This window comes from Terrapene carolina, unplaced genomic scaffold, assembly GCF_002925995.2.
Source record: "Terrapene carolina triunguis isolate 2854851 unplaced genomic scaffold, T_m_triunguis-2.0 Scaffold629, whole genome shotgun sequence".
Lineage (NCBI taxonomy): Eukaryota > Metazoa > Chordata > Testudines > Emydidae > Terrapene > Terrapene triunguis.
The window spans coordinates 25,496-52,558 of record NW_020664980.1 but is presented as its reverse complement, the minus strand read 5'-3'; the positions used below and the strand labels follow the sequence as shown (position 1 = coordinate 52,558).

Here is a 27,063-nt window from a genome sequence, read left to right as displayed (position 1 = left end):
CAAGTTACAACCTAGATTTCACTACTATCTTTGATGACCCAAGGTTAAGGTTTTCAGGGAGAGTACACTCTTGTGCCAAGGTAGTCAAGCACTGGACGAGGCAATTATTTAACAGCCACACAACAAAGCCTCAGAGGGGTAGCCGTGTTAGTCTGGATCTGTAAAAAGCAACAAAGAGTCCTGTGGCACCTTAAAGACTAACAGATGTATTGGAGCATAAGTTTTCGTGGGTGAATGCTCAAAAGCCTGACACACTTTTTAAAATCAAGAGGTGGCTAATCAGTCCCATACAGCATGGGGGACACACATACCCTCCACCCCAATGGCTGATTAGGTTCCTCTTGTTATCTGGTCTATCTTCTAAGCATTGCCTCTGATGGAAGTTCCAGACTGCCTAACTTCTCAGGAATTTCTGTATTCTGGTGAGGTCATTGTAATATTAACAGGATGATAGTAAATGACTCCTGGAACACAGAATGTATTTTAACTATGTCAAACGTTACTAAATAAAGTTTATTTTAGGATAGCAGAAAAATGAGGACAGGAAGGGAATTTCAGGTGAAACAGGAAGCAGTAACTGAGGAATTAAAACCCTTGGTATTAGTGCTAATTTAAAAGAAATTGTTCTCGTTTTATTCAGCGCATGTTTTTGAGAGGTCACAGACACACCGTCAACCATATTTCTGAGTGAAGTTTGTGGCAGGGACAAGAGGTAAGGGGAGATTTTAGTATCTATGCCACCAGTAGAGCGTGTCTATGAATATCAGAGATAGGACCCCAGCTCTATTTCAGCTGAACAGAAAAGCCTTCAGCGTTAACATTTACTAATGACCATTTGCACATACATCGTTCATCTCTTTCAAAAGGTCGGTCTCAGAGTGTTGTAAGAAGACAGACAAAGCATTATGCCCATTTTACAGATGGGGAAATGGGAAGAAGTAGTATCTTGCCTGAGGTCATGCAGTCATTAGCAGAGCTGGGAACGAAACCCAGAGAGTCATGGCTCACATGCCCCTGCTTTAACAACTAAGCACCGTAACATCATTAAATTTTGATGGGTTGAACACCACTCACCTTTAGTCAAAAGTGTGTAAAACAAGCTCACTGCACTGGGCTGGGGTTACAGGAAACAAGTTGCAGCAAAGGGCAAGGGAACTCTTACTGCAGGAAAGAGGGATCTGCAACTGCAGGATATCTGCCTTTTTTAACATTCATACTACCCTTTGACCAACCATGAGCTACTTTGAAAAGGGTTGGGTTTGTGTTCAAACTACAGCCTGACTAACATATCCATCACACGCAACATGAAATCCAGTAGGTAGCTGGAAAGAAAGGACCGGACAGGAAAGAAGCAGCTTTCCCTCAAAGGAATGAAAGTTTTCCTAAGAGACACCATTAAATGAAAAAGATGAGTGAATGCTTGAGAATTTTGTTTCAATGAGGAGGATTCCAAACACTGTTAAACATAGGGTGACCAGACGTCCCGATTTTATCGGGACTGTCCCAATATTTGCATGTTTGTCCCGTGTCCCGACCGATGTTCGGTCGGGACACGGGACAAACAAGCAATTTTGCCCTCCGCTCCAGCGCACGGGCGGAGCCCGGAGGGGCTCTCGTCCCCCCCCCCTCCTTTCCCCATTGGATCCCTTCCCAAATCCCCGCCCTGGCACCTCCCCACTCACTGCCCCATTGGATCCCTTCCCAAATCTCCACCCTGGCCCCGCCTCTTCCCCAAGCACACGGCATTCCTCCTCCCTCCCAGGCTTACTGATCAGCTGTATGGCGGCGCAAGCCTGGAGGGAGGGGGTGACCTTCGTGGAGCTGGTGACTGCGAGCTCCGGCACCGGGCGGGCAATGGGGGCTAGCAAGGGGGCTGCTCCCCCAGGAGGGAGACGGGGGCTCAGCTCAGGACCTGTGTGGAGGCACCGGCTGCTTTGCACTCACGTTGGGCTCCCAAAGGCTGCGGGAAGGGCAGGGGCAGGAGCCTGGCCGAGGCACGCAGGGTCGGGGGTGACTGGGCCAGGCCCCGGGCTGGGACACAGGTGGCACTGCAGGGCGCACACAGCCCCAGCAAAGGCCTTGACCCCCGCGGGGGTGGGCTGCAGCGCTGTGGGGCAGGAGCTGCGGCGAGCGACCGGCTCCTTGTCCCTGCCGGGCCCGCCCTAGGAGCCAGCTCCAGCCTGCCCAGGACGCGGCGTGCGGAGCCCGAGCCCGGGATGATGGAGGAGGAGGAGGAGGAGGAAGAAGAGGGGCTGAACCATGGAGCGCAGGCCCAGGTGACTGGGGGCGCGTCTGACCCCGCTCCCGCATCCCCCAGTGCAGAGCAGCGTCCTGCCCAGCAGCTCAGAGCCCAGGCTGGGCCCAGGAGCGAGGGGATGGGGGAGCGAGACGGGGCTGTGCCACTGGTGGCGGGGGGGCGCTCCGGCGGGTTTTTTTTGCGCTCTCCTCCCCGCGTCCCAATATTTCATCTTTGTCATCTGGTCACCCTAGTTAAACAATGAACTGGACTACTGTAGTGGAATTAGACACACAACACCAAGGTCACAGAGTGATGATTTGGTTAAAGAAGGAGAGGTTACTTAACTTGTACAATAACTGGAGTTCTTCGAGATGTGTCCCCCTAGGTGCTCCACATCCAGATGCATGCATGCCCAGGCACTCTAGATCTGAGATTTTTGTCAGCACTACCTGCGGGTCTGCACGTGCACCCTAGACATCCTAATGCTCCAGTACAAAGGTATGTAGGGAGGGGCAGACCTGCTGCCACTCTAGTTTCTTCTCAATCACAGAAGTCTAGTGAGAGATTCTGAGGCAGAGAGGAAGGAAGGCAGGTAGTGGAACACCCACAGGGACACACATCTCAAAGAAATCCAGTTACTGTAAAAGGTAAATAACCTCTTGTAGTGGAGTGGACACCCGCTCTTGCCCTGAGGGGTTGGAAAAGCCCTGCAGAGGGCTGGGGCAGGGCAAGGTAAAACCCTGGCTGATTGGGGGAAGTTACTGCAGCTGGGCCACACCCTAATCAGAGCCCAGATGGCCAGTATAAAGAGGCTGGGAGCCAGGAGTCCAACAGACTCTCTCTGCCTTCAGAGAGAGAAGGGCCTGGCTGCAGGGAGCTAAGACAGAGTACCTGGGTGGAGCAGGGCTGGGGAAAGGCTGAGGAGCTGGGGAGCTCCAGCCTGGATAGCCCCAGGCTGTGGCCTGGGAGAAGGCTAAGGGGTACTGGGGGTTACAGAGGGCAGCCCAGGGCTAGGTCAAGGCAGCAGGTCCAAACCCAACCTTGCCGATGATGAGTGGCCTATACTGCAGTCTGTCCCAGAGAGTGGGGCTAGCTGGTGACTGGCAGTGGCCTTATCCTGAGGTGAGGTGGGGTTAGTGGGTGGGGGATCCCCTGGGAGGGGAGAGCTAGCGTTTGTGGGTATTGCCAGGGGGCAGCACCCAGAGCAAGGGGCACCGGGGTCCTGGGAGGGACACGGGGGCCAGTGCAGAGGACAAGGCGGATCACCAGCCTGCAGAGGACGCTCCAGAGGCTGGTGAGCTAATTCCCTGGACGACCAGCAGGAGGCGCCGCAGGGGTGAGTCCGGACCTCTACACCTCTCCTCCTTCGAGTAGTGTCACTATGGGTGTTCCATGTCAGGAGACTCCCAAGCAGTACCTCAATGACAGAAAAGGGTGCCAAGGAGGTGGATTCAGTACAGATCATAGAACAGCATCACCAAAAGCCATGTCAGCTCTGTAACCGAGCATGACAGCGTAATGCACATGGTAAAATATGTGCGGCATCCAAGATAGGTATATTTTTCAGGATGGCTACAGAGGTAGATTGAGCCCTGGTGGAGTGAGCAATAACTCTTCGAGGGGGATGAACCCCCAAGGCTTCGTAACAGGACAAGTCACATCCTGAAACCCATTTAGACAGTCTTTGGGTGGAGGTAGGACACCCTTTAATTTCTTCTGCAATAGAGACGAAGAGTCTAGTGGAACACCTAAAGGATCTAGTCCTGTCGAGGTAAAAGGCAAGAGCTCTTTTCGCATGTAATGCATGGAGGCTTGTTCCATTTCTTGAAGAGCGAGGCTTGGGATAAAACACTAGTAGGTGAATCTCTCGATTATACAGGAGAATTATATAGTCAGGGTGTGGACATAGTGTCACCTTATCACAACAGAACACTGCGTATGCTGGACCAGACATCAAGGCTCCAAGTTCCCATACTCTCCTAGCTGAGGTGATGGCTATGAGGAGGAATGAAATCTTGGCCTCTGATGTGGGGCAGGATGTGCTGGCAAGCGTAATGAAACATTCTGAGGTCTAGTATATTGATATGCAGCATCACCTCCTCAGGGGTCCATTTACCCTAAGCTGTGAGGTTCTGGGAATGCGCACTCCAACCTACCAGGGAGGGGTCTGTGGTGATGAGCCTCATGGGAGAAAGCTGTAGGAATGAAATTCCCATGCATATCTTTTGTGGGTCCTTCCACCAATTTAGAAAATTGAGGACCCTCCATGTTAGACACTCATTTAGATAGACTGTGCTTGTTGGGGGCATAGACGTTCTCAGCCAGGCTTGAAGATACCAAGATGTAGCCTTGCTAAGGGTGTCATAAACATACAGGATACCATGTAGCCCAGAAGCTGTAGGCAAGCCCTTGCTAGGGTTTGCAGATTCTGTTGTACTGTTGAAACAAGGTTGGACATTGTGGCAAATCTGTCCTTTGGTAAGTATGCTCTGGTGGTGGTGGAGGAATACAGAGAGTGGCCCCAATGAAGCTTATGTATTGAGTGGCTGTGAGGGTAGACTCTTCTGCGTTAAGACAGAGGCCCACTAAGTAGAACAGAGGCAGAGCTTTTCTGGTTGCTGTCTGTGCCTTGAAAAATAAGCAACCTTTCAGGCACCAATCCTCCAAGTAGGGAAAGACAATTATTCCCATCTAGCAAAGATAGCCTGTGACAGCCAATAGGACCTTGGTAAAGACCCTTGGGGCAGTGGAAAGGCTGAAGGGTATGATGCAATACAGGTAGTGGTCTCTGCCTACCACAAAATGTAGGACTTGTCTGGGTGAGGGATGCATGACGTTAAGTATCCTGAAGGTTGAAGAAGACAAACCAATCTTGCAGATCCAGAGAGGGAGTTATTGCAGTAGGGTTGCCATTCTGAACTGCTGAGCATGGATGAAGGTGTTCAGAGTCCCAAGGTCCACAACTGGTCTCTATCCTCCAGTTTTCATAGGGCCCCAGACACCGAGAATAGAACCCTTTTCCAACGAAGTTCAGTGGAACAGGTTCGATCAGGTCCAGTGTTAGGAGGCCTGATACCTCCTGCCCCAAGAGATCCTCATGAGAAGCGTCCCTGAAGAGGGACGGGAATGAGTGGGAGGGCAGTAAAGAGCTGAACTGGATGGAACTACCTGTAGAAATCACCTCCAGGATTTATCTGTCTGAGGTGACAAGCTCCCAGGGAGGTAGAAAATGGGAAAGTTGATCCCCATAAAGATGGAGGAGTACAGCACAGGATCTGGAATGGGAGATAGTTTGTGATCCTCAACCAGTGGGTCAAAACAGATGTTTTGAGGGTGTCACTGACTGGGAGGTGATGGCTATGGAGGGCATTTTCTTAGTGAATCTAGGATTCTTTCAGGGGGTCTTAGCCAGTCTCGTGGGCTGGTAGTGGACTGGACAAGATCATTTAACTATCAGCAATCTACTGTATTTTCTCTTTTTCAGATGTATAGATGCCCAGGGATTGTAGTGCAGGGAGGGATAGCTCAGTGGTTTGAGCATTGGCCTGTTAAACCCAGGGTTGTGAGTTCAATCCTTGAGGGGGCTACTTAGGGATCTAGGGCAAAAGTCTTGGTCCTGCTAGTGAAGGCAGGGGGCTGGACTCAATGACCCTTTGGGGTCCCTTCCAGTTCTATGAGATAGGTATAGCTCAATTTTTATTTTATTTTTTTAAATAGTGTCACCTGGTAATCTTTGAGAGAATGAAGGGACTCATCTGTGGTGTCACTAAACAATTTGGGCCCTTGAAAGGAATGTCCAAAACTGTATTTTTATCTCCTAGGACAGGCGAGCGGACTGCAGCCAGGAAGCTTGGAACAGGACTACTATCACAGCCATGGAACATGCAGCTGTGTTGGCAGCACTGAGCGAGGCCTGGAAAGATGCCTTGGCAACTGTCTAGCCTTCTGCAATGAGGGCCTGAAATTGTTCTCTCTGGTCCCGAAGCAGATGTTCAATAAAAAGTAAGAACTTAAAATAGTGTGTGAAATCACACTTTGCCATCAGGGCTTGGTAACTGACTGCTATTAACCACAAAGAGTCCAAGGAATAGCTCTTGTGGCTCAGAAGGTGTAGACATTTTGGCTCTTTGTGCGATGGTGTTCAATGGAACCGATGCCGCCTGTTTTGTTTGTCAATGGCCTCAACAACTAGAGAGTTGGGTATAGGGTGGGAGAAAAAGTACTCCAAGCCTCTGGGTGGAATATAATAGTTTGTTGGCTCATTTGCACGTAGGCAGGAGTTTGCTGGGCTGGGGCCAGCAGTGCATTATTGATGGGCAAGGTAGACTTGCCCCGAGGAGACAAAGGAAGGCTGTCAAAGAAGGAATGTTGGGGCTCCCATATCTCCTCCAACAGAATTGGTAAAGCATCTGCCACACGGTTCATAGGTTCTTGAAAGGCCTTGAAATCATCAAGATAAGATGGTGAAGGAGGCATGACAGCCTCATCTGGTGAGGAGGTTGTTTTCCTTCCTCCTCTCCAGAGGAGCTGGTTCTTGCTTCTCTGTGAGATGTGCCTGTGGGGCAAGGCTCAAGGGCATCTGTTGTTGCTCCTGATGTGCCCTTTTACGAGATGGGACCCTGTAGAACTGGTTACCACACAGGGCCCACTGTGGTGGAGCATAAAGGAAGAAACCCAGAGTTGTCCTTGCCAGGGTCTCTGGATGTATCTCCTGCTGGGAATTTCCTCCTCATGGTGAACCTCAAGGAAGGGAAACCGAAAAGTAGAAGAACTTTGTATAGACGCCTCCGAGTCAGATGAGGTGTCATTCCCACATCCATCTGAAGGGCAAGTGGTGCAGATACAAGTGGTCGAGTTAGTGCCGGACCCTGGGGAGGGACCTGAACTTTCACTGGTATTGAGGTTTCACGAGTGGTTGCATGGTGAAGAGGTACCTGAGGATGTGTCAGTACTGGCTGGAAAGCTCTCTTAGGACCCTCAAAGAGCTTGCGTGGAGGCTGTGTCGGTACCAGAGGACATGTTGCCATTGAAGGCTGTAGAGACTGAGGATAAGTAGGCTCTCTGATAGAAAGTCTCTCTCAGTACCAGTCAGCAGCAGTGATTCAGGCTCTTCCAGGGTTCAAAGGTCCTCACAGAATAGGTGGCTGGACAGTAGTGAGGACTCTGGATAGGAACTTCAGGAGTCAGTACCTTGTATAATACTGGAAAAGGTACCGAAGTACAATTGGGGCATGATGACGATTTCAGCTAGGCTCAGGAGTCCCTATGTTTAAGAGGCACTGAGCCTGGTGCCAATGTCAGTGCTGCTTTAGGTGGCTTGTCAGTACATAGCTTCTTAGCTGGTGCCATGGGGTCAGTCCTGGAAGGAATGGGAGCCTCAGTGGTACCCACATTGGGACACAAAGTCCCCAGAGGCCCAGATCAAGGGTGACTTTCCCCTTCTCTTATCTCGTTCCGGAGAATAGGATCCTTTTATTTTGAGGGTGTGGATGGTACCGTAGGACCCCCAGGGTCTTTGCTTACTGCCAGAGCAGAGGCAGTCAGTGGATCCAATGTACAGGGGAGTGACTCAAACTCCGCAGGTCTCAGAGGGCGCTCCATCAAGAGGAGTTTTGTACTCCTTCAATTTCTTAGATCTGCTCTTAAATGTTGAGCAGTTCTTACATTTGGAGGGGACGTAAGTCTCTCCCAGGTAGTGGAGGCAGCTTGAATGTCCATGGCAGGTCTGCAGGGTTTGAAGCCCAGGATCTTAGTCATAACCCATACTTAAGGCAGCAGATTGAGGCCTGAGAAAAAAACCCAAGACAAAGGCCCAGATTGGGCAAAGAAAGAAGGGAAGGGGGAATCCCCACAAAAAAGTACAAACTGTGCTAAATAACAGAAAAAGTAATTACAATAATTTAAGTAAAGGAAAAGACTAGAGAACAAGGAAAAATAAGCAAGAAGCGCAGGAAGCCGCATGGCTAGCCAATGAACCCAGCGACACTCCACCTCAAGCTACAGGTGGTTGATAAGGTGCTAGAGTGGCAGTGGGTGCGCCCCTCCCTATATGCCCTCAAACCGGAGCACAAGGACATCTAGGGTGCAGGCATGGACCGATGGACACTGCTAATGAAAATCTGCTATCAAGAGTGCCTGAGTACATGCACAGCCTGGTGCAGAGCACCCATCGGGACACTACCCAAAGAAGAATCACTTGGGGGGGAAAAAAAAACCCTATAAAACAAACTTTCAATAGCTTTTACTTACATTTCAGTGGCTATGAATCCGGTGAGCTCAGACAGGAAAAGAAACAGTATGAAGAGACAGCAGCAGACAGAAACTGGAAGAGACAGGTGTGGGGGGAAGGTTAGTTTAAAAAACTTTCACAAGGTTTTGATTTGTTTTCATACACATACTGGTTTGCCACTGGTTCCCCCATCCCGCATTACTCTGCCCCCTAGGCATAGCTGGGAGCTACCACCCTGTTCAGGGGCAGCAATTCAGGCTATGTCGGCAGAATATGATGGCATCAGTAGGAAACATGGTCTGGAATCTCAGCTCTGAATCAGAATGGAGATTCCTGATCAGTGCCTATATTCTGAGGGCAACTTCCAGCCGTAGGTGGAATATCCACCCCCCACTCCACCTTTGACTCCCATTTTCTCCATCCTACAGCCCCCACTGCTGGCAGCCAACCCACCCTCTGGACAGATTGCTCCATTACATGCCTTCTTCAAAGCACTTGGCAATGACAGTAGGGCAAGAGGATCTCCTGCGTGGGGTTTGGAAGGAATCAAACTCTCCACACACTATTATAGCACTACACTCTATCAAGTCACTGCCAAAGGCAGGTTCACAGATCAGACGAGTCAATGGTCTGAGACTGTGGGAGATGGAGATAACAGATGAGATGAGCTGAACCCCTACACCACCCAGTGCATCAGCTCTACAATGACCGAAGATTCCCAGTAATCCAGAGAATGAGAGGCCTACAGTGACTCTGACAACAGGTCTCTCAACAGGCCAGTGGTGTATATTTTATCTCTAATCCAACTAACCTAGCGTGTATTCAGTCCAGAAAATATCTCATGGGGAGCCAAAAGAAGCAACCGTCCCTCTGTGGCTTGTGTATTATTAACTATTCCTTACCGGGACATTGCTCAGCACACTGTGCAAGCAGTCAGCCTCATGTGACAGTTACAGAGCCACTAACCCACACTGGGGGGGGGGGGGGAGATGGGAGGAAAAGAGACTCAGGAGAGTAAGAGAGACTGTAAGTGCTTGGGGAGTAGTAGGGGAGCGGAAAGGGGGACACCACAGTGATGTGGCAACCACGGTCTGGACCTGACTGGGATTTACATTTGTATTAAACAAACATTCTCCACATTCCGGCTCCAGAGTGAATCACCACAAAGGAGTAGTTCAGGAAATGGCATGTAATCACAGAGGAACAATGAGAGCATTATGACCCCAGCTCACACTCCCTCAGTCCCAGGGAGTAGCACTCCATGGAGTATGATCCCACCCATCGGTCCTACCAGCGCCTCAATGACTGAGCATTCCATGGTAATGACCACCTCACCCCAAAAACACAACCACTGAGTACAGAGGACTGAGAACCATGTAGGGTGACCGTTCTCCCTCAACTTTATTCCACTTGGGTGATACAGCCTCAATTTCATTTCCATTCCCTCAGGAGACTCCCAGAATGGTTATCTGAGGAGGGAAGGTGCTGTAGCCACCATTGCTGTTCAAGACTGAGGCGAAGTTTGGAGGCAAGGAGAGGAAGAAGGAGATAGTTGAGGCAAAACACCAAGACGGAGTCCAGATGTCTCAAAGCTTTGTGCCTCATCCTTCCAATCCATCAGCCCTACAACTCTGTGGAAAGGCAAATTCCTGCCTTGCTTCCCCCTTCCTCAGCCGTGTCATCTCAGAGCTCACTCACTCTCTAGCAGGAGGAAGGATTAACATTAAAAGGGTCATTAAATGGGTCATTCTTTAAACAGGAAAAAGAAAGAGGAAAAGAAAACTAAGCCTGAGAATAGTAGGAAGATGGGGAAGGGAGGAGAGACTTTAAGGGAAACCTTCACAGATGCACACACACACAGTTCCTTCCATCTGTGCGCCTTTGGCAGGGAGAAGAATTCAACATTCCACTGCTACCCCAGGAAGCCTCTGGCCTGGTGCACAACAATGGGTGTTAGGAGGGGAAGCTTTTACCTAGAGCACAGAGGGAAATTCCTAGGAGAAGTACTGGGAGACCTTTCTTCATACCTAACTGAACCAGCACAAACTGGTTGGTCAGGATGCTTCTTATCCATAAGCAACCAAAGAGCAGAGAGGTCAGGTCAGTGATAGGGCCACAAGCCCTTGGCAGTACACACAGGAAGTCTCTCTTGCACATACTGCATACAGCACATCAGTCAGAATTTTAAACAAATAAACCCTTTGCACTGAAATCACAATGAGAGACTGGTAAGATCACCTGCCACCCGCTACTTACATGACTCTCTTCCTCAACTCCCTTCACAGGCTTCCCTTTCTCTTCCACATCCCATTCAAGACTCTTGTCTTCCTATACAGGTCCTCCACAACACCATGCCAGGCTCTTTCTCTGCTCTCATTTCCTCTTACTCAAACCCTAAGCTGCTCTCTGCAACACTCCTTTTGTAAGTTTCTTTCACTTCCATCTTCACACCTTCTTCCATGCCATTATCTTTGGAACATTTTACCTTCCCCCTTCCAGATACACCAAACATCTGCCCTCTCACAAATCTTCCCTTCAAACCTGCTCCTCCACTGAAGATTTGCAGCACTACTTAACAAATAAAGTAGAGGTAAATTGTACTGGCCTGAGTTTTTAAACATAATTAGTGAGTTTGGGTGCCCAGCCTGAGCTACCTTGCAGGGGCCTGATTTCTAGAGGACAAGTGCTCAGCACTTTCTGAAAAATCACGCAGCTGAAGTTGCGCACCCCAAAAATCACTAAGTCACTTCTGAACATTTGGGCTACTATAGAATTACATATACACATGCATGCTGTTTGGAAATGGGACCTTCCTCTGAACACCCTGTGTACCTGAACTGTATTGTCTGTCTAATTTATAATGGAAGCCTTTCAAGCATAGAACATAAGTTCCTCCATACTTGCAGAATACCAAGCACACACAATACTCCCATAATGAAGGCTTGCACAATTTACTTCAGTCAGTTATTTAACAAAGGAATCCTTTATCTGCCTCTACATGAATGCGCGATTCCTAGGTCACACATTTGTTATGCTTGGAATAGTAGTTAAAAGTCTAGAGGCAGATTAAGAAGATAGCTGCTTTATTACAGCAGTTAATTCAATTGCGGGAGCATGCGTACCGCAGTGTTCCCCCAGAGCTATCAAGAACCAGCTCTGACCTGTCGTCATGATAGAACTCTGCCTACAAAACTCCAAATATATTCAAGTTTAAAAGCATTACTAGCATTGGAACATACTACTATTGGCTCACCAGAAAACTTAAGTAGAGCTGATTGAGAAACTGTTTTCCCCTTTGTAAAAGTTTGAGAATTTTTTTTCCATATTCAATTGAGATGAAAAGTCAAAGTCTCAAATGTTCACAAACCAAAAATGCAAAACAAAATTGGTTCGAGTCAAAATGTTTAGGTTTTGGTTATTCTTTTACTCTACTTTGCTTAAGTTTTAAAACAAAAATGGTTTCAAAACAGAAAACTAATCTTTCATTTAGAAAATGTCAAAAACAGACATTTTGATTATTTCTAAACTTTTTTCCAAAAGCTTTCAGTCAAGAAATTAGTTGAAACCAACCCTTTCCTCATGAGAAGTTTGGGTTTAGACAAATTGTCATTTTTCAGCTAAAAAACTGTGTCAAAAAATTCCTGAGCAGCTCTAACCTGGAGGACAGGATGCTTGCTAAGCAACTTTTCAGCACTGCCTTCTTCAAGCTAACTCTTCTATATGTATCACATGCAACAAGCACCTCCATCTATGCACCCCAGCCCCTTTTTTCCATCCCCTTAAAAAAAAAAAAGGGGGCCATCCAAACCAAAAGCAGATTAATGCTTAATTAGTTAATTCCCCTTCAAAGCGCCGCTTCTCTTCGGTCGCTGGCTGTGCGGCTGCCCCTGCTCCTCCTGAGTCCTCCGGCCCGTGCTCGCAGGGCCGCATTCTGAAACGGGCTTTAGAGCTGCAGGCCAGGGCCCCAGGGCCCCCTTAGCCCAGGGCCCTTCAGCCCCTAAAGCCCCTGTGTTCCAGGTGGCCCTGCCTGCCGGAGGGGAAGGGGGGCAGCTTCCCCACTCGCTCCCTCCCTCCCTTCCTCCCAGAAAGTCCCAAGCGCCGCCAAACAGCTGTTTGGTGGTGGGGGAAGCCCTGGGAGGGAGGAAGGGAAGGGGAGGAGGCGGAGAAGAGGAACTTGTGCAATGCTCCCTTGTAAAGTCAGCCAAACAACGTTATAAGGGAGCATTGCGCAACTTTCAACGAGTATGTTCCCTAATGGAGCAGCGACGTAACTTCGAAACAACGTTAAGCGGGAGGACGTTAAGTGAGGAGTTACTGTATGTCCAATTACACAAACTGCTAGGAAGCGCAAGGAGGGGTCAAGTCACAGTTGCCATGCAAGTCATAACTGATATTTCCTGATGTGTATTAAAACTCCAGCCTCCACACAGTATTGCTGTAGAACATCACCCAGTGTGTACAACACGTACATGTAAGCTATGCATTCACACCGACTGCTAAATCATAGGATTGGTAGAGTTGCTGTCTGAACTGCAGATCCCATTATGTCGTCAGGCAGCTCATGCCCATCCAGATACCAGCTGTCAGACTGCCTGGGCATGTGCTGCTGCAGCCCACATACCCAAACATGGCCAGTTTGTCACAGTGATACTTAGGTCTGCTGTTCACTAGCACTACAGACACTGCAACAGAGGGAGGGAGACACTTAATGTTGACACAGGGACTTAATGGAGTGGCATATGTACTGTTCACTGGTTTGGAGGATGGAAAGTTAAAAGACTATTCAATGAAGGAGATTTTAATGGAGATACAATATGAGGGCCTGAAACTACTATGTACTAATCATCTCCAGAAACTCTATGCACTGATAAAGGAGGCAGTGGGTGTTTAGGTTTTTCCAGCCCTCATCTCACCATATCTTAGTGGACTGCTCTAGTTCCTCCAGTTCTAATGACGTTTAGATTTATATTAATGTTTGTTTTTACCTGTGATAGGAATGATTGCATTGTGAATCTCAGACACCTCTGTTGTGTGCCGTACCCATTAAATCCCCTGTGATTGCAAAGCTGTGCGTGTCAGATTATACCTCTCCCCAATATTGAGTTTCTAGGGGTTAGTGACTGGCACTGCCCTGCAGGAGTACGGGTGTGATTCCCAGTCATTGTCAAGGACCTATTTCTTATTTGTGAGACAGCAGGGATAGAGTAGTAAGCATTAACACTGTGCATGAATCAGGTGACTGCTGTTCAATGCTACATCCTACTTCTACTCAGAGATTTCTAACATATGTCACAGATCAGCTGGTTCTATTTAAAGGAGGAAATGGATGAGAAGGAGAAACAACTGTCTTATCTGTTTCTGGAAGGGAATATTTGCATGAATGAGAGCTCTTTGGCTAACACTGCTAGAGCAACCAGTGGCTTTGGCACTAGAGACCCCAAACAAACCTGTCCACCTCTGCCCCAGTATCTGAGGTGGTGCTTTAAATGTTTCTTCCTCCCTCTTAATTGCAATCAGCAGGTCCTCATTGCACTTCACCTCCAACTTCAAGGTCACCCCAATTCAGAGCAGGCAGAGCAGCCTCTCAGCAGAAGCTTTCCACTTGTGAGTCTGTTGAAGTAGTGATGGCTAAGCATATGACACTTGTACTCTTCAGGGGATCTGCATCTACTGTCATTGTAAACTCATGGATTCTGGGTGCTGGCTTCTCCTCAGTGGGACTCAGGCAGGCTTCACCAACAGCAGCACTGTGGTGGTTTTCATCAGAGTACTTCCTCACTACAGGTACAGTCACACGCCCACTGAAGTCAGTGGGAGTGTTGTAAAGTACTTCAGTGCAAGCACGGGCAGGCTGCCGGGGAGTACAGCAGCAGCCGTTTACTGTTCATGGACTGCTTGAGGAAGGAGATATCTGAGGAGGTTGTCAAACCCTCCCTCTACACCACTGCCAGAAATGCCTGGTCCACAGAGAATAATCAAAAGGTAGACAGACACCAAAGAAACGCATCAGCTGGCTCCTGAACATCCCCGGTGTTTTAATGTGCCCCTGCCCATCGTATCAAGATAGGCTACCCACACTCCCATCAGACAGGAATGGACTTCAGCGCTTCCCATGTTGGATGCTTCTGTCTCCCAGCACCTGATCAGCTCAACATTCCCTAGTGCAGGCAGCACTGAGACACCAAACCTTCCAGTAAGCTGCCATAGTGAGAAGCAGCATTTTACAACCCAAAAGTGACTGTGGGAGTCTGGCTGACAAACACGTTTCTATTCCAGAAAGCTTCAGCACCATGCGAGTTCCCTTCCAGAGGCAACACTGGACCAGTGCCTATGCAGCAATTACATGGGAAGTGCAGGACTATAAGCAATCAGCTGCTACAAACTGTTTTAGAACTTCAAGCAAGTTGGATGTCCAGAGAGGCAACCATAGTCATTTCATCTATTCTAGTACCATAGTCATTTCATTTATTCTGGTGCCCTGGTAAAAATTCTTTATGGGGAATTAATCCCCCACCACACACACAATCCCCTAAATAAGATTATTACAACCCACATCCCATAAAATATTTATCACAAAATCCTGCTGTCCTGACAGGCTGCAAACTGGCACATTATACCCTAAGTAGGGCAGTTGGCTTGTCTCACTCCTGACTTCCATAAAAAGCCTGCAAAGCTTAGAGATACTGGTTTTACAATCAAGAGTCACAGGCTGAGTCAGACAGGCAGCCCATTGAGAAGGCTGTATACAGAGATCACCACACAGAGAGATGCCAGCTGGTTTTGCATGTTGACCACCTGACTGGTGTAAGCTTTCCAATCCCCTCCACACCGGGAGAGTGGCAGGCAGGAGATGTGAAGTGGTTAGAGAGGAACCTGTCAAAGGAAAGGGAGGCTTGATAAGCCAGATACAGGGGGAAATTAGTCAGTTAATCATTTTAGTAAGATTCCTGGCCTCCAAAGTTTTCCATGCCAAACTTACTGCACTAATCAAATGTCACAGATCAGAGAGGGGCACACTATCCCAGCTCTAAAAAAGTTTTTTAAAAGCTCCTTTTCAGGTGATACAGAGACAACTGCACTACGGGACAAGCTCCCAAACGGAATCAAGATGAGGTGTGGGACTGTCACTTCTCAAATGGAGGGGAAGTTTTGGGGCCTCGACACACTCTCAGAGTCCCCTCCTAACAACAGATCTTAGGGGCCTCCAAACTTATCAACAGGTTCATGTAGACCTTATGGCTGTGCTTGTTGGGGACAGGGGGGTGTCTATGCAAACTACTGTGCTGGCACATTGGGAATAATCTTAGCAGCTGCACCATGACTACAGGAGGGCAGGGTCAATGCTGGAGGAATTCAGTGTTTGGGAGAGCCAGAGAGGCATAGAGCCTCTGAAGAAAAATGGTTCAGTGACACCAAATGTTTGGTAAAACATCTCATCCCATCTTTGGTCAGGAGTCTCCCCGGCTCACACAGCCCTTCGCTTCACATCCTTCTGATTCACTGTTACTGACTCCACCAAGGGATATGACATCACTTGCGTCAGCAATGAATACAGGGCCACTGACCCAATCTCCGAGGGTGAGTGAATGGGCCACAACTACGTGATCAAAGGGAGTCAGTGTGAAACGGAACAGGAAAGCCGCATTAGGCATCTAATTACAAATTTGGCAGGATCAGCTAGATCTGTATTTACCACTCCACGCAGAGCACTCAGTGGTAATGATGGTGTGAAATTACATTACTCAGTCAATCTGAAAAGGAGGAAGGAAGAAGAAAGGCCCAAGGCAAGAAATTTACATCAGCCAAAAACTATGCACAGATACATGGGGTGGGGGGAAGGGTCCTACCAAATTCATGGTCGTAGATTTTTAAAATTGTATATTTCATGATTTCAGGTATTTAAATCTGAAATTTCACGGTGTTGTAATTGTAGGGGTCCTGACCCAAAAGTGGTGGATGGCCAAGGTTATTGTAGGGGAGATTGTAGTACTGCTACCCTTACTTCTGTGCTGCTACTGGAGGCGGTGCTACCATCAGAGCTGGGTGGCTGGAGAGCCACAGCTGCTGGCTGGGAGCCCAGCGCTGAAGGCAGAGCCGCCATCAGCCGCAGCGCAGAAGTAAGGATGGCATGGTATGATATCGCCACCCTTACTTCTGCGCTGCTACCTTCAGAGCTGGGCCCTTGGTCAGCAGCCACCACTCTCTCTAGCCACCCAGATCTGAAGGCAGCAGCAGAAATGTAACGGTGGCAATACCGCAATCCCCCTAAAATAACTTTGCTACCCCCCTGCAACTCCCTTTTGGGTCAGAACTCCCAATTTGAGAAATGCTGGTCTCCCCCTGTGAAATCTGTATAGTATAGTGTAAAAGCACACAAAAGACCAGATTTCACAGGGGGAGACCAGGATTTGTCAAATTGGGAGTTCTGACCCAAAAGGGAGTTGCAGGGGGGTGGCAAAGTTATTTTAGGGGGATTGCGGTATTGTCACCCTTACTTCTCTGCTGCTGCCAGATTTCACAGGGGGAGACCAGACTTCACGGTCCATGACACATTTTTCATGGCCAGGAATTTGGTAGGACCCTAGTTATAGGCAAAGTGAAAAATAAAAACAAAAAAATTGCAGAAATAAGTCATATTGGGCTCTCTTCTCCTCGCCAGCTCCATCTCTGATCCCAGAGGAATCCCATCTTTATTGCCACCCCACCACCCCAGCTCTCTCCTGACTGCTAACAGCGATTGTGAAATGCTAAAGAAGGTTAAAGAGGCTACAAGAGCATAAAGCACAATAATAATGGGTGATTTCGGCTGGCCTCTTATTGATTGGGTAAATGTCACATCAGGGCATAATGGAGAGAGAAAATTTTTAGATACCATAATGACTGCTTCATGGAGCAGCTAGTCCTGGAACCCACAAGGGGAGAGGCAATTCTTGATTTAGTCCTAAGTGGAGCACAGGATTTGGTCCAAGAGGTGACTATAGCTGAACAGCTCGGTAATAGTGACCATCATCTAATTAACTTTAACATCCTTGTAGGGGACAGAATACCAAAGAGACCCAACGCTAAAAGCAGGAACGACATAAAAATAAGGCCACTTGTTAGATGGAAATTAAATGGAGCTGCCACAAAGGTAAAATGCCTGCAAACAGCATGGGGACTATTTAAAAAGACCATGACAAAGACTCAGACTAAATGCATACCTCAAATCAGAAAAGACAATAAAAGGACCAAAAGAATCCCACTCTGGCTAAACAGCAGAGTAATGAAGGCCATTAGAGGCAAAAAAGCATCCTTTAAAATTTGGAAGTCAAATCCTACATGCACAAACTCTGGCAGATAAAATGTAAAAGTACAATAAGACAGGCCAAGAAGGAATTTGAGAAGCAACTTGTTTAAGATGCAAAATCTAGTAGTAAGGTTTTGGTTTAGGTTTTCTTTTGTTTTGTTTTGTTTTTTGAAAGTATATCAGAAACAGGAAGTCTGACAAACCGGCAGTGGGGCCACTAGACAACCAAGGTGTTAAAAGAGCACTCAAGGAAGACAAGGCCATTGCAGAGAAGCTAAATGAGTTCTTTGTATTGATCTTCACTGCAAAGGATGTGCAGGAAGATTCCCATATGAGCGCTGTTCTTTTTGGGTGACAAATCTGCAGTATTGTCCCACATTGTAGGGGGCAAATTGGTAGAAACTATAGTAAAGAACAGAATTTTCAGATACATAAGTATTTGTTGGGGAAGAGTCAATATGGCTTTTGTAAAGGGAAGTCATGCCTCACCAATCTATTAGAGCTCTTTGAGAGAGTCAACAATCATGTGTATAGGGCTGATCCAGTTGATATAGTGTATCTGGATTTTCAGAAAGCCTATGACAAGGTCCCTCATCAAAGGCTCTTAAGGAAATTAAGTAGTCATAGGATAACAGGGAAGATCCTCTCCTGGATCAGTAACTGGTTAAAACATAGGAAAGAAAGGGTAGAAATAAATGATCCGTTTTCACAATGGAGAGAGGTGTCTATATTGGAACCTGTGCTGTTTAACATATTCATTAAATGATCCAGAAAAGGGATCAATTAATGATCCAGAAGCAGCAAAGTCTCCAGATTATACAAAATTATTTAAGAAAGCTGAGTCCAAAGCTAGGGTTGCCAGGTGTTCCTAGAGGCATCCAGTCAGCACGGCTGACTGTTGGCTGCAGTAACCGGCCTCCATCACTCGGAGGTAGGAAGAGCAGCAGCTGGAGCCACATGGAGGAGCTGCTCTCTGCTGACACCTGACAGAGAGCAGTGGCTGGCGGGGGGAGAGGGGAGGGATCTCTCCACCCCCCCCCCCCCTCTGCCCCGCTGTGCCCCGATTGCCCCAGCCCTCGCCCCTTGCTACCGGGACTGATCCCTCCCTGCCCCAGCCCCTTGCTCTGGGGACCAACCCCCCGCTGTGCCCCAATTGGGCAGGTGGGCAGGCTCCACGTCAGCTCCTCCCAGCCTGGCTCTGCAGGCAGCTGGTGAGTCCTGGGAGCGTGGGGAGTGAGCAGGTGGAGGGGGGTGGTGGTGGTGGAGAGCAAGTGACAGAGGGAGGGGAGAAGAGAAGTGAGCAGGGGGTGAGGCGTTGAGGGAAGAGGCGGGGCAGGAGGCAGGGCAAGAATTGAAAAGTCTGTTTGGAGCAGGCAAACACCCATCAAGGGAGGGAGCTAGCAGCTCCCCATCTACTTCAGCCCGTGTCAGAGTTAAATGGCTGGTAGTTCAGAGCCTGCTTTTAACAGCTCCCTTTTTGCCATTTTCTGTCTGTGTGGTTCTAAAACCAATTGCCTTCAGGGGCTGTTCAGCTCCTCCGTACAAGAGCACAGACTGCACACAGCAAGCTGCCTCAGCTACAGAAGATGTCTTTTCTCATGTGTTTAATATCCCTTTAAAAATCAGACCTTTTAGAGGGAGGCCAGAAGAAATACTAGTTTTAGACTGGGGTATGCCCAGGAGGCAATGAGAGCTGGTACTTACTAATAGCTCCTGTGTAGGTTGGCTGTGTGAGGTCTTTTGGCACCTTCCTGTAGATATCAAACCTGAAAGAGGAAAAGCAACAGCCATAAAACAGGTGGAATATTTCAATATACTTCATGTCCCTGCAGGGTTCAATGATGCTCAGGATTTTTCCATTCAGGTTTCCAACAACATTTTTCATTTTGCAGAAGGGCATGAAAAAAAAAAAACCACACAAAGCCCTTTCCTTTTGTACAGTTATGTAACTAAGCTACTTTTTGGCTCCACCTTTGCAAGCTCCCTCCTCTACCTCCCTTGCCTTGCTCTCATGGGTCTCTGCACTCTAGCTAGTTAGCTAGCATTGGAGGGAAATAGGTTATGGTGGACAAATTATAGACCATTGTATAATCAATGATGTCATCAGAAAGAGTATTCTTTTCCCTTTTCAAATTTTTTGTATTCAAACTATGGGCTCATGAATGCAAGGAACCCAGTACGAACCAGGCAGGCTCTCCACACACATGCTCACCCCCAAAGCTCCCCTGTCCTCACCTGCAGCACCCACTTTGGACAGGGATGGAATATCAGATAGGCTGCTAGTGTCATGGGACTGGGCAGTCATTTTGGAGGTACTGACAAGCATACCCAGGGACTAGAAGAAGAATACATACATATATTTTCATTTAGGGAAATAAAGTTTTGAATCCAGATCTAAAAGCCTGCACATTAGCCTACTGGGCCCAGTCTTTTTCTGCTTTTCACAGCAGGATCCACAGAACAGGTTTTCTAAAAGGAACATCTCCCAAGCCCCAAACCTGAATTATAGAAACAGTTGTGTCTTTTAAATTAATCCTGCTGTAATGAGCAAAGCTGTTCAGTCAATCAGCTCCTATGAACTAGGAAGAAAAATGCAGAAAGGCAACCTAATTAAAGAATAGGTCTGTTAAGACTGAAGACAGAAGAGTTCCTTTCACCCAGTGGATTCAGGTGGAACAGGGAGCAGGTATTAGATCTTCCCCTAGCTGAAATCATTAAAAACAAAGAAAGGTGACATGGCAGCAGAGATTCATGGAAGAAGCCTGGAAAACACTCCAGGGAGCTCTGGCTTCAGTTGCCAGGAAATTTAAGGGGCAACATTCATCCAGTTGACTTCAGTGGAGTTACACCAAGGTTGTATGTGCTACGATGAGAGACACGTAAACGACTGCCAGATAATCCATAAAGCAACTTGTAACTTGTGTTTGGTGGGGGGAAAAGCTGCAAACACCGATCTCCCAGCAATAATTTAAAAAAGTCAAGGTATTGAGGTAAGAAACCTATATTTGGACAACAGATATCGGGAGAGAAACCAGCCAAGCATTTTGCTTCCTCCCCCAAGAAAAGAAAACTAGTTTAATATTAGACCATTATTTCTATTCAGTCATGTCTTTTAATATCAACATGGCTCAGCTTTGCTATTTTAAACTCCCATAGTTAAACTTTCACTGCCTTGTGATCACGGCTATATAATTTCCAATCAACTTGTGCTCCATCATGCCCTGCTACAATGCAGGTCTGACATCAGATTTTCCAAGACTCAATAAAAATTAATTAGTCCATTAAAAAAAAAACCCACACCCTGAAGTGACGGGTTTTTTAGCCTTGGGGTTTTTTGTTTGTTTGTTTTTTAATTCCCTAGTGGTGCATGAGGTTTGACGCTTCACCCTGAAGTCCTTGTTTCCAGCTGCAGCGAGATAGATAAGACCTTGCCAATCCCAAACTGGACACTATAATAACCTGCATTTTCACAGAGAGAAGATACAAGGCTAAGATTCATTTTTCCACTCTCTCTTTGATTTTCTAAAATTCAATAGGTAGCTTCCTTTTAAAACACTAGTTAAAGTATTTTGTTTATAGTCAACCTCAGTATTTATCTAAGGGTCTCAAAGCACTTCACAGCACCCTGTGAGGTAAGGAAGCATCATCATCCCCATTTTCCAGATGGGGGGACACAGTGGTACAGAGAAGTTAAATGACTTGCACAAGGTGACACGACAAACTTGGCAGAGCCAGAAAAAGTCTTCCACTCTAGCCATTAGCCGCCATGGCCTTGCTGTATTTTATCTACCCACTCTGGACTAGTTTAATTAATCTATGGGCCAGCAGCACTTAACTAGCCTCCCACCTAGAGGGGATCTCTTGTTGAGCACTGAGAGCTCAGGGTGGAAGACTTTCACTCTGCTACTGCAATCTGTGCTATGCCTATTATGGGTCAGAGGCCACCAGCTCCAAGGTTACCTATCCAGCACCTTTCACTAGCACCAAATCTGCTATTTTGGGGGGTGGAGTTCGAAGACAACTAGAATGCCTTTTTGGATTCTTTCATCATTAGTCTGACTAGAACATCAATATAACAAGCTCCTTAGCCACCACCTGGAGGCAGAATGGGTTAACAAAGACTAGCACCTGCCTGCCACAGACCTACTAGAAGACTTTTCTATCGTTTAATTTTATCTGGGATTCAAAGTTGGGGGTATGGTTTGGGAGGGAGAGAGGGAGGAGAAACAGGAAAGTATAATAATAAAAATAATCTTATGGTTAAGGCCCTGGGAACATCACGTATCCAGGTTCAATGCCTGACTAAGCCACAGAACAAATCACTTAATCATCCGGTGTCCCAGTTACCCACCTGTGAAATCCTCCCCTGGTGTGCTGAGAGGCTAAACTCATTAGTGCCTGTGAGGTGCTCAGATACTGCACCAATGGGGCCACATACATACACAGCGGGAACTGCCCCCCTTGCCAGCTTTTGCTCATACGTGATGTAACTAACAGAGCATGCTGTGCTGGAGGCTTATAGCACTATACATTTTTATGACTCTAATCACTGCCACCCCCTAAACACATTACTAATGCTCCTGAACTAAACAGCCCATTTATGGGTCTGCAGCCACCCTGAGAACATCTGGAAAGTGCTGTTTACATTCTTTCCACACACACCAAAGCAACAGCAGCAGCAGATGATAAAGTGACCCAGAACAGCTGATGACATCATGGTCTCACAGGAGGAGGAAATAGCTGAACTTCCTGCTCACGGCCCATTAAACTCTCAACACTGGCGTCGTCTCACTGAAATCACAATAATGGATTGGCAAGGCGAGAAAGTCAATGGAGAGGGAGGCAGAGCAAGGGCTTTGGAGTGTTACTGAACAACTGGAAAATAGGAAATAGTTCTATGCTGAATGTAGTAAAACCACCGCCATGTGTACACTATAAAAGGAAGCGTGTTTTTAGAGTGAGAAATGTTCACTAGTTTTAAAGTTATGACCCATCGCAGGATAAAAATAAATGCAGAATATACGTGAAAAGCTGCTTTCAAAATAGCGCCCTCTCCCATTTTAGTCACCTAAGTGGCACCCACCTCCTAATGGCCTCTTGACACTCCCCTCCCCCTCCAAAACCAAATATTTTTAGACTTATTTATACAGGAAATCTCTAAAGAGGGACAGAGTCAAAGGTGGTGGGACAAACCACCAACATAAACTGACCTGTGACCTGTCATGTGCATTTATCTGCTGGCTGTAATCACCTACTGAAAAAGAAATCTAGCCTCTCCATTTTCTACGCTGCTTCAGTTGCGTTCCCCATCCTCTCCCATTTAATAAAATCATAACTAGAGACAGAACTGAGCCAAAACTCTGGATCTTAACATTACTCAACTCTGCAAGCCTTTGGAGCCAGATCCAGACTTCAGGACCCAAGCCTCTCTGATCACAACACTTTGTACCTCTATAGTATCTGTCACGTGAGAATCTCAAAGCACTTGACAAACATTTCATACCCAAGCACGGCACAACAGACAAAGTGCATGAAGAAAATCAAGCCCTAGCCTGAGGAGCTCACAGTCTGAAGACACATTATGTCTACACAGCATTTTGGAGCTCAAGGAAGCAAGCCTCAGAGCCCAGGTCAACAGATTCAGCCTAGCAGGGCTCATGCTAGTGCTCTAAAAATAGCTCTGCGGACAGTGCTTTGATGTTTCAGTTCAGGCTGCAGCTTGGGCTTTGAAAGCCGGGGAGAGGGACAGGCCCAAGCTGCAACTTCAAAGCAAAGTCTAAACAGCTATTTTTAGAGCTCTAGCATGAGCCCTGCTACCCAGAGTCTGTTGACCCATGCTGGGAGGCTCACTCCCGTGGACTCCAAAATGCTGTATAGACATACCCATATGCATAGTGCAGTACAGAGCAAAGTGAATGGATTGCATCTGATAAGAGGAATGCTTTGTGGCCCTGGCACGCTTTTAGAAGGGGAGAGGAAGGGTTCCCATAACAAACAGTGGAGGAAGGACACAAAGAGTGGTGAGAGGCGCTTGGATTGTAGGCAGGAAGGAGAGCTTAGGGAGGTAGTACAAGCTTTAACTTCACATTGGGCGAATGCCGATACATGGCCTGAGTAGCAGAAAAGGCAGACGAACTAGGCAACTACATTTAGGGTTGGAGCAGGATGCTGCAGCGGTCAAGACAGAAAGCAGCCCTGGCAGCAGGGACCACAAGAGGGATGGGTTAGGAGATCTGGAGAGAAAACACAACACAATTAGCCAGCAGAACTCAAGACTACAGAGAAGTCATTGAGGCCAAGAGCCTAGCAGGAATGGGGTGGGGGTGAGGGGAAAAGAGATTGGAGATGTATAAATAAATAAGCCTAACTTATCTGTGCAAGTGCTCACAAATTTGGAAGACATTATGCTCTAGATCATAAAAGGTTTATAAGCCACCCACTAAATATAAATAATTATTCCCATAGCACCTAGGGTCCCATTGCACTAGGCTTACAATCTATATCTAGCAATGATCCTGGATGGAGGCCACCTCTGGAGGAAAAGTTGCAATACTTGGCATTGTCCTTGGTAGCAAGCAAGTCTATTATGGGGGATGCCCAATGACAGAATATTGGTCCTGTGATGGATCTGTGCATGGACCATTTACAATTGGTCACAGATTGCCTACTCAGGAAGTCCATTAGGCCAGTGGCTCTCAACCTTTCCAGACTACTCTACTCCTTTCAGGAGTCTGATTTGCCTTGCATACCCCCAAGTTTCACCTCACTTAAAACTACTTGCTTACAAAATCAGACATAAAAATATAAAAAAGTGTCACAGCACACTATTACAGGAAAATTGCTTACTTTCTTATTTTTACCATATAATTATAAAATAAATCAATCGGAATATAAATATTGTACTTACATTTCAGTGTATTGTATATAGAGCAGTACAAACAAGTCGTCGTCTGTATGAAATTTTAGTTTGTACTGACTTCCCTAGTACATTTTATGTAGCCTGTTGTAAAATTAGGCAAATATCATAGATGAGTTGATGTACCCTTTGGAAGACCTTTGCATACCCTTAGGGGTACTGCTACCCCCGATTGAGAACCACTGCACTAGGCTATCGCTGACTCCTAGGAGGCGCTACACTCACACTTCTTTGAGGGTGAAACCATACCACAGGGATGTCAGCTACCAGCCCTCGGGTCACTCTCAGAAGATAGAAGACAGACATCCCTGCTCGATGCCAGAGAGAAGGCGTAATCTAGCAACAGCGAAGAATACACAACTCTTTGAACAGCGGTGTTGTGGAATAATGTTTCAGCTCCAGTCCTGGGCACCTCTCTGGTACGGACTATGTCTCTGGAGGGAATCTCAATAATTCTGTGAGGGCATATCACTGACCCATAATTGGCATGGTCTGCATCTAAGTCTGTACTAGTTCACAGTGCATCATTCCTGCCCTAATGGCAGACTTCAACCCCTTGTCCTTGGAGCGAAGCTTCTCCCCTCCTTACAGGATGACATCTCCCTATGCCTGAATCCATGCTTGGGCTCTGCTCAGCTCTCTTTCAGTCTCACCTTTGTCAGCTCTGATAACGACATTGTCGGCATCAGGAGTGCTGGCCCTGAGACCAGCGCTGGCATAAAGGCAACTCACGCTGGGGCAGTCAGTACAGCTGGTGCCAATTCTGACTGCATCTTCTTTCCTGCCTTCCTTTCGCTGAACCCAAAGGCAGTGTGTGTGCTCATGGGAGCAGTCACTGAAAAAGACCCTTTCAGTCATTCTTTGGAGGCAGTCACCTCCTCTGAGTCTGAAGTGACAAGTGTATCGAATGTTTGAGTAGATGCAGCTTCAATCACATGTCCCTAAATGTACAAGCTCTCAAAAGAGAAGGATTTACACACTGAGCACTTATCTGGGATGTGACTCTCCCACAGAGAGAACAGGCATCAACTGTGCCCATCAACCGGAAGGCGAGTCCATTGCAGGCTGGGCAGGATTCAAACTCAGATTATTTGGAGTCTGCCACATTAGTTGGAATGAAGCACTTTACCCCACTGTACAGAGAAGTGTACAGGGATTTTTGGAGTGGGAGGAGTGTATATTACTGACCTGACACTTGCACAGCAGCTGCCAATCCAAAGGATCCCAAAGCATTTTAAATAAATTCAAAGGCCACACCATCGGTAAGTGGCATGTGAACACCTCAGAGGTCGTACACCTTACAGCTTTTGTAATAGTGACATGAAATTCCGCAATAACACCCCTTTAGGATACGGTGATCTTCGTACACAAAAAAAGAAGTGCAGACCTAAGAGTGAGAAGTGGCAACAAAGGAAAAGAAATCAAGCTGTCTGGTGGGTAAGTATTAGCAGCACTGCAGCAAAGGGGACCCTTGGCATCTGGAGGAATTTATTTGACGGGAATCAAGATGTTTTCCTCCCTACATCTAGACGAGTATCTCTGGGTACATCTTCACTCTATTTTAAAACCCGTGGAAGTGAGTCACGGAGCTTGAGTCTGCTGATTTGGGGTTGCGCTTTTGCACTAAACACACCTGTGCAGACTTTGTGCTTGTGATCTGAACCCCACCCCTACCGCAGGCTTCAGAGCACATGCTGTAGCCCAAGCCCAAATGTCTACACAACTGTTTTTAGCACCGTAGTGTGAGCCCTGCAAGCCTGAGTCTGTGTCTGTAGACCCGGGCTCTAAGACTTGCGGCCACATGTTTAAAAACTCAGTGTAGACATAGGAGCTGCTCCTGTCAACGCATGCAGGAATAGTGAGGTTTGCAGATCCCCTCATTGGACCTGGAGGAGCACTAGGGGCCCCACCATAAAGGAATGCACATGGGGAGAACAGAATAGCAGCCTCCAGACCAGAAAGGGCAAGCGATGCTGAGCATGTCACCTGACCCAGCCTTTCAGAGTAGTTAAGAGACTCTCGGGGTCGTTCTATTTCCACTAGTGAATCATTCTGGTGAGTCACTACAGAGAGACATTAAATTCCTTAACCACCTACTCTCAGCAAGTCCGCAGACAAAACTGAGGTTGGGGGAGGAGGAAGATGTACACACACATCTATGCTTGTTTACTGAATTTTGGGGAGTGGAAAAGATGTTCTACTTTTTGTTTATAGGACTGCATTTTATATCCCACAAAATTATCTCAGCAGCCAAGCAAAACCACAACACACACAACCCAGTTGCAGAACAGAATTCACACACCAGCAAATACTACCAAAGTCATAACTAAATGATGACATTTGCAAAGAGATGATTCCCTTCCCCCACCATGCCACCCCATTTCATATGATTC

General features: G+C 47.2%; 1 protein-coding gene across 1 annotated transcript in view; it reads right to left on the bottom strand.

The window, feature by feature from the left end:
* ERGIC1 (endoplasmic reticulum-golgi intermediate compartment 1) overlaps positions 1–27,063 on the bottom strand; it is a 94,435-nt gene that overhangs the window by 42,688 nt on the left and 24,684 nt on the right. Inside the window, exons 2-3 of the mRNA XM_024199339.3 lie at positions 19,459–19,520; positions 8,489–8,561 (exon numbers count right to left, since the gene is read on the bottom strand). Coding sequence (XP_024055107.1) covers positions 8,489–8,561; positions 19,459–19,520 — 135 coding nt within the window. The remainder of the gene's footprint in view (positions 1–8,488; positions 8,562–19,458; positions 19,521–27,063) is intronic.